An 11,677-nucleotide genomic window follows, 5' to 3' on the forward strand; every position below is an offset into this window, starting at 1 on the left:
TTTTTTTCTTTTGTAATTCTGCGAATCATTTGTATGACAGGGATTGGCTGTGGAGAGACTGGAGCTTTGATGAGATCATATATAATGAGCATGTGCTCCTTGAGATTGCAGATATCTTTTCTCTTTCTGACAGAGCACACCGTCCAAATGGAATGATCCATCACTCTACTATATGTGCAATAATGCTCTTCTTTTTGGTTTCAGCTATGTTCTTGCTATCGTAGTAGACAGGTACATATCTACTTATATGAGTATCTAACTCATAATCAGACTCCTTTACTCTCCGCCGCATCTCTTTTACGTGAAACCATTGAGGTCTGATTATCGTCCCAGCTCAGTCAGGGAACGAGTGAGCCAGCAAGCAACTCAATATAGGTGCAAAAGCTCAATAGGCTGCTTGAATACATCGCGTTTATTTATTGACCATTTTGTTTAAGGCGTGAAAGAGTTCGCCCAAGTACATAGCTAGGCAGTTGAGCCTTAGTTACAAGCGACAGAAGAGCCAGTATAATTCCCAACATCCCGTGGGATATTCCCTCCCAACTAAATACCTGACATAGATACTAGGTATTTAAGTCCATGGCTCGTTCCTTATCGCTCTAACTGCCGCCGCATTTATCTGATCAGGAATGTCCCAGATAGCGTATCCGCAGCATCGCAAGTTCCTATCAGTATCACTCAAGATACTCCCACGCATGTATTTGTTCCTGTGGGTGAACAACCAAACCTTGAAGGCCGCCGTGTCAGTCGAATCGTATTTGGTGTCGAACTCTCCTGTGAATCGAGCCCAGTCGTCTGCAGAGTAGGACCTCAACGGCGTAGTCTCTAGGCCGGCAACCGCAGTTCGATAAGCAGTAGTCATAAAGCTTAGGCTGGGGCCAGGATAGAATCCGATGTCAAAGTGTACGCTAAAGTCCTGGCGGAGGAAGAGCCGAGCCTTCTCCTGGTTGCTCTTCGGGCCAATGAGATCCGCGATTAATGGGAGGCCATGAGTAATCTGGAGGGCAAAAGTTAGAGAGCTGAGAGAACATGTGTATCAATGGCTTGGTGTTGTGGGGTGCTGGACTTACTATCTGATGGACGTAATTGACAGCCCGATGTCGGAGATAATCATCATCATTGATGAACTTATTAAAGACCACGGGCCCCCATCTATCGTCAAGCGCGGCAATATCTGATTGAATCTCGGGGAGTACTAAGTAGAGAGAAAAGAAATAGAATGTTAGAAAGTTCTTTTTTTCTACGAGAAAGGGCAACATCGGGTGAACTTACCTTGTCGAATCTTTTTCTTGAGAAACTCATACGCGCAGAGCATCTGTTCGTTGACCCAGGGAGAGAATGACCCAAAGAATTCCCGGATGGGTCTGTGTCGTACGGGGTCATTGTGGTCCAACCACGCGCAATCCCACGAGCAGAACATACTGCACATGAGATCGAATCGCAGCATGGCTCGTTCCAGGCGGAAGGTCTCCACTGCCGACGCCTTCTCCAATGGATGGCCTAGCCGGAACTTCTCGGCGGCGAGAGGCTTTACCTCCTCGGCCATCAACTGGGCCAGGAACTTGGCAGCCGCGTAGGTCTTACTCATACCAGAGTAGTGCCACTTGGGCAGACCGCTAAGACTGGCGTCAACGAGGGCTTTGTCTGCCATCAGCGATGGTAGGCGAGACATTGCAGTCAGGAACTCGATCCAGCCGCCATCGTCTGACGATAGGAGAGTCATTGAAAAGGGGAGCAGGTCCTCGGGAATCTGCGCGGTGATGACGGCCTTGAGGATCAAGCAAGTCTGGAGCTCAAACGCAGTTTGGAAGACGCGATGGCTCTGGATTACGGGATACACCTCTTGGACTGTGTCACACTGGGATAAAATGCTAGCCGCTACATCAAGTGATATCTTGTCAATAGGGCTTGATGAGGGCTGAAAGGCGTTGGGAGGAGGCATCGTTACTAGTCTGTGGGGGGAAGAAAATAATTGTGTGGTGATGGTGTTGAAGTTGAAGATGAATGTGAAAAAATAATTGTTCGGTAATGTAGTTGTGGGTGAAGAGGGTATGGATAAATTGGAAGGTGGGGGACGAAGAGATTCTGTGCTGGTAGGAAAGAACCTGGAATCTACTAGGAAGGAAGGAAGCAATGCCAGATTTCGTCTGCCGTCTGAATTTGTCAGTCCACTGGCTGAATGGCCGAATGGTCGAATGAAATATAGGACAGTGGAAAGAACGGAAAACACAAGACCCGCTTTCGAGGTTTTCAATGATATGGAAAATACCGAAGCAACTTCCTCACCACATCAAGACGACTTGGTGGTAAAAAGGTTCTTCCACAGCTTAGAAAGATGAGCACTGACCTAACCTTCTCCTTCCCTATTTGAATCATGCTCAGTACGGTAAAGGGTCGATGCCACTAGATCCCTGTCAGTTTCTTATTTTATACCTAGTAAGTACTGTTTACAGTAACTAGGTGTCCCATAGGGAAGCAAAAACCTAACGAGTTCTATTTGAACTGCCTCTAAATTACTCGTGAGTTTCCCGGGCGAGTAGGCTACAAGGCTGAGCCGTCAGATATTCAAGGCTCCGAGCTCCTCTATCGTTCTAATTTGGCACTATGACTACCACTACCGCGTCTATCATACTTTGTGTATATCTATCTAGTAACTAGCAGCCCTGATGTAAGAAAACCAGTAAGCTTATTACGGAAGATGGTGTAAGTTATATGTAGTACGATACCTTATAAAAGCTTCATACTATGTCTAGCATGCTTATGAACTAAAGACCTTATACGGATTCTAGTTGAAGACATGATGGATATGGAATGATATGGACAGGTACCTATATACAAGTATATAAGTACCTAGGCACTGGGTGCCGTAGGTTCTGGGTGTTCAGGCGGCAGGAGCCGTGCGGAATAAGGTTCGCTAGCCCAGGGTCTAGGCCGAAATATACCTGGTCCTCATGTGGGTCCGGAGCCGGGGTCGGAGCCGGGGTCGGGCCATAGCTCCTTCCTCAGGTTGAGTTTATGGCAGGAACAACCCAATCTCAATGACTAACTAACAAGATAAAATTACAAGAACTACCCTAGGTATGGATAAAAATCACAATGTAAAAGTTAATTAGTTGTGATCTTGTCGTGGATTATATTTCTGAGGGTGCAATGTTGATTTTGACGTAGGATTGTGTTAATGGTGACCATCCCACGTGCCTGTCAAATTAATCACGGCCCTTTGTTAGGATGGGATCATGTGATCTGAAGTCGGTCACTTGATACTCTAATATGTACCTGTTTTACAAGTTCTTGGTTTTGTTCAAAACATTCTTGCCTTCAGCATCATATATCATGATACGGACTTGGTACTCAGATACTAGTATTATCAGTAGGGTCCTTGTTTGTGCAATCTGCGTACGTATTTCAAGGAGTATGAAAATGAAAAACTGCCCCACTGGCTAGATATTCTATTTTGATCGTGATACAGCGTGATATGGAGAGAGACAATGGTGAAAGGTTAATATCTCTTGTTGGGACATAATTAACGTGCTAGATCTATATAGATACGACACACGGGGCCATGTAGCGTAGCTATGTTAACTGTGGTAGCAAAAATCTGACAAAACCAAGTCGTGTAATTTATTGCTGATCACGTGATATCCTGACGGGTAGTGCGTTTGCATTTACATCTCAAATTCTTCTGTTTGCTCATGGAATTCTACTCTCTTGATTAATAAAACTTTTACATCAATAATAGTGTTATCTCATTAAATCTGTCTTGTCACCATCCTGACTCAGGCAAGGGATCCGTCTGGAGTAACTTTGAGAAGGTACCTTGTACACTTGATTATGGACCATGGGATACTTGTAGGGCTCGAGGCTCGGGAGCTTGGGCTTCCAGCATATTTTAACCTGGATAATTCTTCTTCAGCTCATCAGCCCCCCTTCGGTTCGTGTTAAATGCAGAACAATATATCTGTGAACCAACTCGAACAGCTTCATCATGACCGTCCCACGCATCATTGAGTTGGCAACACGCATTGCTGCATATATCACCCGTTTCGTCTGCCGAAATGTACCACTTTATCAGTCTGAGTACTAGGTATGAGAGGCCGTGATGAAGAGGAAGACAAGACTTGAAAAGAAATATTGGCCATGATACCACTCAGGGCTTCTCCCTGGCCAACAACACCGACCAGCCCATGTATGACTTCGTATCGGAACACCTAGAGCGCTCGCGTCGCCTTGCCAATATAATGGTATGTCTTTTGCTTAGACCATACGGGCATAGTCTACAGGTCATCTTCTCGTAAGCATATTAATATGGCTAACACCCTTGCAGTTCGTATAAACTCTCACTCCTATCCCATCGTCCTTAGACGGGGACGGCTTGGAAACCCTGGAAACATTCTTGAATATTATGTCTCGATCTGTTAACACGAATCTTTCTCCGCACTATACAAAGCTTCACAGGGGGAAGGGCCTTCGACTTCAGATTTATCACAGACTTTTATCTTTGGGAACAGCACTCCCGCGGCACAGTTGTGGATATAAGTTACGTGCAATACTCGGCGTCAATTCACTACCATTTAACATTCTCAGGTAGGCGACTCGCAAGGCTTCGTATGCGTAGCCCTCGCTCGCAAGTTCCACTCCATCTTCTTCATCGTCCAGGACCTCGAGTGTGTCGTCACGGAGTGCAGCAAAAACGCTCCCTCGGATGCTTCCAGCCAGATATTCTTCATGGCGCACGACTTCCTCACGCCGCAGCCTATCTACGGTGCAGACGTCTACTTCTTCCGGTGGATCTTCCACAACTGGTCGGACAAGTATTGCATCAAGATCTTGCGAAATCTCATTCTGGCTCTAAAACCGGGTGCGAAGATCATCGTTAGCGAGGCGATACTGCCGGGCCGGGAGAGATCCCGAAGACGATGGAGATGCGGGTGAATAGTTTTGATCCGGTTATGACTTCAATGCAGAACGCGAAGGAGAGGGAGCTAGAGGACTGGGCGGAACTGTTCCGGAGTGCGGATGAGCGGTTCGAGTTGCAAGAGCCTATACAGCCGCCTGGTTCGCATCACTCCATAATGGTGGTACTGTGGAACGGCCCTTAAATTATTCACGTATTGTTTAGAACTTTCTCCAGGGCTGCGCACATAGCTAACTATAAATCGAAGATTTCTACTACTTTTCTTCCGGCTCTTCTTATGAGTATTGCATTAGTCGTGTGCTTTGAAAATTTGGTGCGACCTAGAGCTAAGATAGGGGTAGTGAAGATGAGAACATAGTGTGGAAGGTGACGCAAGCTGTATAAAGTGAGACAGAAACCCCGTGGATAGGACTCATTCAAGAAGGCCAGCAGCCTATTTATTGTTCAAAATGAGCCTTTTATTCATACCTATGTAACCTAGGTAGGTATCAACGTCGGTACTAGATCCGTTCTTCGGCCTACGCTCCGCTCGGTCATTTACTAACATCCATAACTTCATAACGCCGTCCCTTCCATACCTAGGTATCCAACTCCAAAGGCTAAGAAAGCCAGGATCTCAATCATTCAACTCCGTCCGTTCGCCGTTCATCACCGATGCTATCAACATAGACATAGGTACCACCCCAGCCCCTTAAACCCCCCCTGCCTATCCCAACCACCATATGCATTATTCTGTCTCCGGTATTATGTCCAACCCATCACTTACAAGTCCAGCACTCCCCAACTTGCTCGTACCCAACCCCCCAATCCGTCGGGTACCTGCAGTACAACGAGTACCCATGGCACGCGAGGTCCCCCTGCTTCATCACGCACTCGGCCGGGACCCGCGGCATCACGAATGGCTTGCAGTCCGGGTCCGATCCTGTTGTTGCCGAGGGTGATGAGGGGGTGGTGGCGGTGTCGTTGGCGACGATGTTCGACCCGAACGCTTGTATGTAGGTCTCGGAGAGCCCGTAGTGGTGGTGGTTTAGGGGTGCGGAGGTGGTTAGGTGGGGGAGAATGGTGAGAGTTGCTATGGGTAGGGAGATTGTTGGTCGCATATTTGGTTTCTCTTTTGGTTTTGATGTGTCGAGTTGTGCTGGGCCGTGTTGTCAGCTTAGGTGCCTAGATAGGTACCCAGTAGGCCTTCACTTTTGAATGGTTGTCGCTTTGGACTTCTGCAGAAGGATTGACTTGCTTGCTCGCACTTCCTTACAACTCTCTATGATGCGCTTGCGATACTTATATACTGGTTACGGTGAGTCCTCGGCCGAATATCGTCATTGCCCATGTGACGTTTTGAGTCTTGGGCATGGTTCTCGGCTAAATGCAATTTGGGGACAGAAATATCTAGAAAGGACAGCAAAGCTGTTCGGATATTAGCAGCCTTCATCTTTAAGACGGTTTTTGATTGGATGTCTTTAACAGCCGAACACCTGGTTCGGTATTTATTCATTTGGTATGATGGTTGATGCGGAACTGGCCTGAAGCTATACAGACTTCCCTCTCTACGTAGGTACTCAATGTTTAATTGACAGTCAGACTTGATACCGACATGAACGTCTTTACATTAATTCATATCTCAGCTTCGAAAAGATTCTCTAATCTTCCGAAGTCTACCTACCTAGTAATTAACGTATACCGCAAGATCCCCTCCCAAACACCAAGACCAGGTCCCTTTTACATCATGACGCATACCCCCCAGCCCCTAGTTGCCTATCATCAAGCTCTATCATCTATCATATCCATCAAAGTCTAGCAATTAGCAATGCGCTGAGCCTCCGCGTCTATAAAGCTCAAGGGCCGAATATGCTGCGTCATATCCGGCTTTCCGTACACGAATATCGATGGGTTCTGTATGAACATATGGTCCATGTCTTCCAGCGTCCGGTTGGAGGTTTCAGGGTAGAACAGCAGTATTATGGGAAACCAGGAGAAACAGAAGATTGCGAACACTGGGTTTAGGTTAGTCATGGCTCCTAGATGTGGAAGGTAGGTCGAATGGCTTGTGGAGGGTTAGACTTACTTAGGTAGAACGCCCATTTGAGGTTGTCGATGCCCACTTTGGTGTACTGCGTGACTACGAAGCCCAAAAGCTAGTTGCAAGAGTTAGCAACTTGGTATCTTCCCGTGGGAGCGTTTTAGGGGGTGAAGCAACCCTTAAGATGTAGTAAAAGAGATAGGATTTTGGTGTTACATACCCAATTCGTCGCAGTTGCAGCCGCAGCACCGCGGGCCCGCCAGCCCAGGGAGTTCACCTCGGCGGAGTAGATCCACGGCGTACTGGCAAATGTGACGCCGAAGAATACATGATACACGATGAACATTGCAGTCGTAACATTACCCATCTAAATTCTCAGTAAGCATACATACATAGCACAGCAATCGCGGATCGGGTGTGATCTTACCAGCTCCCTCTTCGAAATATCCGCGTCGCTCTCTCTAAGCGTAAGAGACGCGATGAGATGGCAGAGACCCATCAAAATTGAACCCCACATCATAAGTCTAGCACGGGGGGTTAGCTAATGTCATATTCAGAGTTCCCTTAGGTAAACGGGTCGATCACGTACTTTCGCCGCCCGAAGCGGTCAATGCCAATCAAGCTTCCAAATGCCGAAATGAGGTAAACCGTACCGTTGACGGCTGCGATCAGTCGACTCATCTCCTCGGTGAAGCCGACGTTCTCAGTCAGTAGCGTGGGTAGATAGAAACCTATTAGCGAAGAGAGTTAGTAACATCTGCGAAGCGGATGAAAAGGGGCTTGTGCGGATTCACGTACCGAGAGCGTTGATGCCGCTGAACTGCTGCATAAACTGTGTACCACATGACAGAATCAATCGGCGGAAGTTATGCGTCTTATCACGGAAGCATATGACGTCCATGAGAGGCGTGCGGTCCTCTCTCTCGAGGTCTATGGCCGACTTGATGGAGCGAAACTCTGCCGTCACACCCGCGTCGTCCATGGGGATGTCTTTCCCGGCCAGCCGGGCAAGCACATCCAAGGCCTCGGCTTCCCTGTCTACCAGTAGTAGCCACCTTGGAGAATCAGGCACGAAGAAGAGGAGCGGAGCGATCATGAAGAAGAAAATGATCTGGAAGGCGAGGGGGAAACGCCATTGCATAGGTCCCGTCTGGGAGAAGAGGGCGTAGTTGATCCAGTTCGCCAATGCAAACATGGTGACGTTTGACGAAGCGCCTATGCCCACAAGCATGCCCCGCTGGTGAGATTTGGCACATTCGGAGAGATATACCGGTGTTGTTGTGGAAGTTAATCTGCGAGGTGGTTAGTTATGCTATGCTGTGAATCTGAATTTCTGGGAAACAACTCACCCAATTCCAAGCCCATTCACTACCCGCCCGATAATCATCTGCGGTAGGCCCCAGGAAAGAAACTGCAGCGTCGCCCCTATTAAGTTCAGGATTAATCCCAACGCGATAGTCTTCCTCCTCCCAAGTTTGTCGCCAAGCACGAAGGCTGCTATTGAGCCCAGAAAAGCGCCAATCTTTGCGCATTCATTCTCAATTAGCGTTGCACCTTGGTTGTAGAGAGATGGAGAGAGCTTACGAAGAAACAACTGGAAGTTATGCCAGATATATTGGCATCTAAGGTTTCGGGGAATACTGCTTTAAAATCTGTGGAAATGAGCACGCCGGCGAATACACCCTGAGCGTCAGGAGGTCAGCAAACAGTGTGTCAGCCCCCTCAATCATCAATCAGCGAACATACTTGGTCATAACCAAACCAGCAAGATGAAATGGTATCAACAAGCGTTATCATGGCGATGAGCTTGCCGCCATAAATGGTACTCTTATGGCGTATCATTTTGGTCTTTTAGTAAAAGCGTAGGTATCTGAGTGGGAGTTTTATGAGTCTATAATACTATCTATCTTAGTATCACGATAGAAAACCGGGAGTGATTAGTGATTAAGATCTAAGATGAATGGCAATTAAGGTCGAACACAATTTTATCAATACTCAATTCAAGTGAGTGACTGTCAGTAGCAGAGTTATATGTGATATGTCCTTTCCACCTACCTATGGGCCAGCCTACTAACCTATCTATCTACCTACCCACGATAGTTGCTGACCACCTATCAATTAACCTTAGCGCTGCAAGTTGATTAAAAATGGATTTGCGGGAACGATCACACCAACCACCAACCACCAACGATAAACGGGGTGGTATTCACTTTTTACTCGCCGAGGCCGGCTGCATCACCTCGCGAATCCGGCCTTGGCTTGCATCCGGGATCACCTGCCGATGATAAACGCGTCCGGCTACGCCCCATCCACCAGCTGAGAGACGAGGTGTGGGACCGGCGCTACTGTTCACGATAGCAGGGCAGGTATGGAGAATTTGCAACTCTTCCATGATAACAGATATATCTATGACCACCGAAAAGCGATTTTCCTGCACCAGGGGGAAGGAGGTCCGATTCAGGTGGCCGGCCATTATATGTGGCTAGCCATTATCAAATTCGATGCCAATTTCCATGTGCAAATATTTTGAAAGAGCCCCGTTGTTATTACCTGGCAAATACCTAGGAATAAACCACATTTAAATGCGTTTTTAGCTTAGGACTTTTCACCACCCCCCTGAACTGTGGGTTACCGACTAACCTCAATTCGTTTTAAATGCTTCGTTTATTGAGAAAAGGTTGGTGTTCCTTGCTTTAGTACTTATGAACTAAATTCCAAACCCCCTTCACCGAAAATTCGAAGATAACACTATTCGGTTTTTTTGCGTCTTGAAAGACCATCCTCATCCACTTTCTTGCGTGTTCTAGATCTCACGGACCATGTACAACTAAGAAGTAAGGGGGGAGGAAGGGGGTTAGCAAGGGGTCTCCGCAGTTTTTCCCCTGGGGTATGAGGACCCCCATTTTGAAAAGAAAAAATCATCACGAACGTGGGACGTCTTGACATCCTTTACCAGGCACAGAACTGGATTCAAGTCCATAATAATTGCGAAATCGTCTCAATTGTTGACGAAATTTTTTATCAAAGAAGCTCATTGAATTACGAGAGACTTATTGTAGACCGTTGAAAACAATGCTTTTCTTTCATTTGCCGTCTTACCTAACTATCTACTAGGTTAGGTAGTCTGCTCTATGTTTTTCTACTTCATTTACCATTCCCATTCGCCTCCGCCTGAATCAACTTCTGCAGCGCCTCCACCGGATCTAGATTCCTCATGTGCCCGAACCTCGAGGACTCCATCCCGGGGTCTGGCGGCAGCTCGATGTTCCACCGGCGCTTGAGCACGTCCCGCATCACGTCGTAGCAGGCCCCGATCCTGATGACGTCCACGGACGGCCCGCTGAAGTCCAGCAGCGTCGAGCTGCGCCCGTGCACCCACCACTTCAGCAGCCCGTAGTCGATCACGATGTCCGCGATCGCGAGGAGCTCCTTGTTGATGTCGTCGACGCGGTACTTGGTGCCTGCGCGAACTACTCGTTAGCTGTGATTGATTGAATGAAACACAAGGTAGGTATTCGCGGAAAACAGGTAGCACTCACCGGTCCCCGACAACTTCGCCGAGCTCCCGAGCAGCGGAATATTCTCCGCGAACGTCAAGCTCGTCAGCGCATCCTGGAACGCGCCCGTATTGACCAGCAGCGACAGACTACCATTAACATCGACCGCCTGCAGGGTATCAGGGTCGATATTCTTCACCATCGGATGCTCGTGATCGTAGCGGGCGATGACGCCGACGGGGATTTCAAGGTCGAGCGCGAGGTGGTCGATGATCTCGCGGTGCAGGGGGTCGACGACGTGGACGGCGCGGTGGATGGCGTAGGAGCCGATGCCCGCGTGCCGCTTGTGCGCGCCGCGCTGCTTCATCGGGAAGATCTTCTCGAGCGACTTGACGTTCGTCGCCATCACGGCGTAGCCGACGTCCGCCGGGCAGATGGCGATGCCGCCGCGCTTGAGGACCTCGAGCACGCGGCGTGCGTCCGCTTGTACGTCTGGGCGGCCCATGGCTGGAGTATAGGTAGATCAAGTAGAGTTGGGAGAGTTGGTGAAGGTTGGAGATGCGGACATTCGCTCACTCATGTTAGTTTAGGTAGGTAGGGTCAACGATGTCGTTGAACTTATGCTGCTCTGCCCCCCTGGTAGCTACTGTCTATTACCTCGTACGTTGAACGTGCATACAGCAAAGTGCAAAAGGTCCTATATGTAGGTGAGGAATGTAGTTCTCATCACACTTTGTTCCTGGTACGAGCAAGCGTCTATGGAAACCTAGATGATATAGAATGTAGGTATTCCCAGAATTTTCGACGTCGAGCATTCCGAAGCGGTATGGATCAACGAATTTCAGAAGAGTAAGCAACCTGTCTGGCAAACGATTGGCTTGCGGTACGGGATAGAATGCATGCCATTTCTGGGAGGGAATATACGATAGACCACGGAAACCAAATATCAGCTGTGACTGGTTACACAATCGACCCCTATTCACACCTACCTAGGTAGTCGTCATGGCCAACGGTGGCCAAATAGCCACTCCGGAATAATGTACGCTGGACACGACCTCACTTGGAGCAGACAACGTGAACAGTTAGAGCATCATCATGTATGCCTGTTAACGTTTGATATGTACCTAGCATACGCTGGAACGGAAGTGACCCTTTTCTCCTATCACGCGAGTAGTTTTTCAAACAGACGTCCAAGCTGACCTGCGCTGCGTGTTCGAGGTTCACTAGTGGCTAGAGTCCGGGGAG

The 11,677-nt window shown here is 48.2% G+C and overlaps 5 protein-coding genes across 5 annotated transcripts; 1 reads left to right on the plus strand and 4 right to left on the minus strand.

Annotated features, from left to right (window-relative positions):
* Positions 1-571: 571 nt before the first annotated feature.
* Positions 572-1,942, minus strand: GGS25DRAFT_521279 (uncharacterized protein; the record flags this gene model as incomplete). Its single annotated transcript, XM_049264029.1, has 3 exons — positions 572-997; positions 1,071-1,195; positions 1,273-1,942. The coding sequence occupies 3 exons, from the start codon at positions 1,940-1,942 to the stop codon at positions 572-574; spliced, it is 1,221 nt and encodes a 406-aa protein (XP_049116257.1).
* Positions 1,943-3,985: 2,043 nt separating this feature from the next.
* On the plus strand, positions 3,986-5,099 carry GGS25DRAFT_521280 (S-adenosyl-L-methionine-dependent methyltransferase; the record flags this gene model as incomplete). Its single annotated transcript, XM_049264030.1, has 4 exons — positions 3,986-4,057; positions 4,152-4,241; positions 4,585-4,872; positions 4,965-5,099. The coding sequence occupies 4 exons, from the start codon at positions 3,986-3,988 to the stop codon at positions 5,097-5,099; spliced, it is 585 nt and encodes a 194-aa protein (XP_049116258.1).
* Positions 5,100-5,673: 574 nt separating this feature from the next.
* On the minus strand, positions 5,674-6,347 carry GGS25DRAFT_521281 (uncharacterized protein; the record flags this gene model as incomplete). Its single annotated transcript, XM_049264031.1, has 2 exons — positions 5,674-6,053; positions 6,212-6,347. The coding sequence occupies 2 exons, from the start codon at positions 6,345-6,347 to the stop codon at positions 5,674-5,676; spliced, it is 516 nt and encodes a 171-aa protein (XP_049116259.1).
* Positions 6,348-6,463: 116 nt separating this feature from the next.
* Positions 6,464-8,997, minus strand: GGS25DRAFT_488924 (putative sugar transporter). Its single transcript, XM_049260862.1, has 9 exons — positions 8,682-8,997; positions 8,520-8,618; positions 8,285-8,457; positions 7,734-8,227; positions 7,525-7,666; positions 7,363-7,459; positions 7,156-7,302; positions 6,981-7,050; positions 6,464-6,909 (listed from the first exon to the last, which is right to left on the minus strand). Exons 1-9 carry the CDS (start codon positions 8,775-8,777, stop codon positions 6,710-6,712), a joined length of 1,518 nt encoding a protein of 505 aa, XP_049116260.1. The 5' UTR covers positions 8,778-8,997; the 3' UTR covers positions 6,464-6,709.
* Positions 8,998-10,079: 1,082 nt separating this feature from the next.
* On the minus strand, positions 10,080-10,937 carry GGS25DRAFT_521283 (uncharacterized protein; the record flags this gene model as incomplete). The annotated part of the gene is made up of 2 exons (XM_049264032.1): positions 10,080-10,396; positions 10,475-10,937. 2 exons carry the CDS (start codon positions 10,935-10,937, stop codon positions 10,080-10,082), a joined length of 780 nt encoding a protein of 259 aa, XP_049116261.1.
* Positions 10,938-11,677: the final 740 nt, after the last annotated feature.

Source organism: Hypoxylon fragiforme (assembly GCF_022984875.1).
Source record: "Hypoxylon fragiforme strain CBS 206.31 chromosome Unknown GGS25scaffold_5, whole genome shotgun sequence".
Taxonomy (NCBI): domain Eukaryota; kingdom Fungi; phylum Ascomycota; class Sordariomycetes; order Xylariales; family Hypoxylaceae; genus Hypoxylon; species Hypoxylon fragiforme.

Coding starts and splice junctions, on each gene's coding strand:
- GGS25DRAFT_488924 (XM_049260862.1), bottom strand. CDS start 8,777: ATGATACGCCATAAGAGTACCATTTATGGCGGCAAGCTCATCGCCATG. Junction 8,458..8,519: donor TAACTTCCAGTTGTTTCTTC/GTAAGCTCTCTC, acceptor GAATGCGCAAAG/ATTGGCGCTTTTCTGGGCTC. Junction 8,228..8,284: donor GTGAATGGGCTTGGAATTGG/GTGAGTTGTTTC, acceptor ACCACCTCGCAG/ATTAACTTCCACAACAACAC.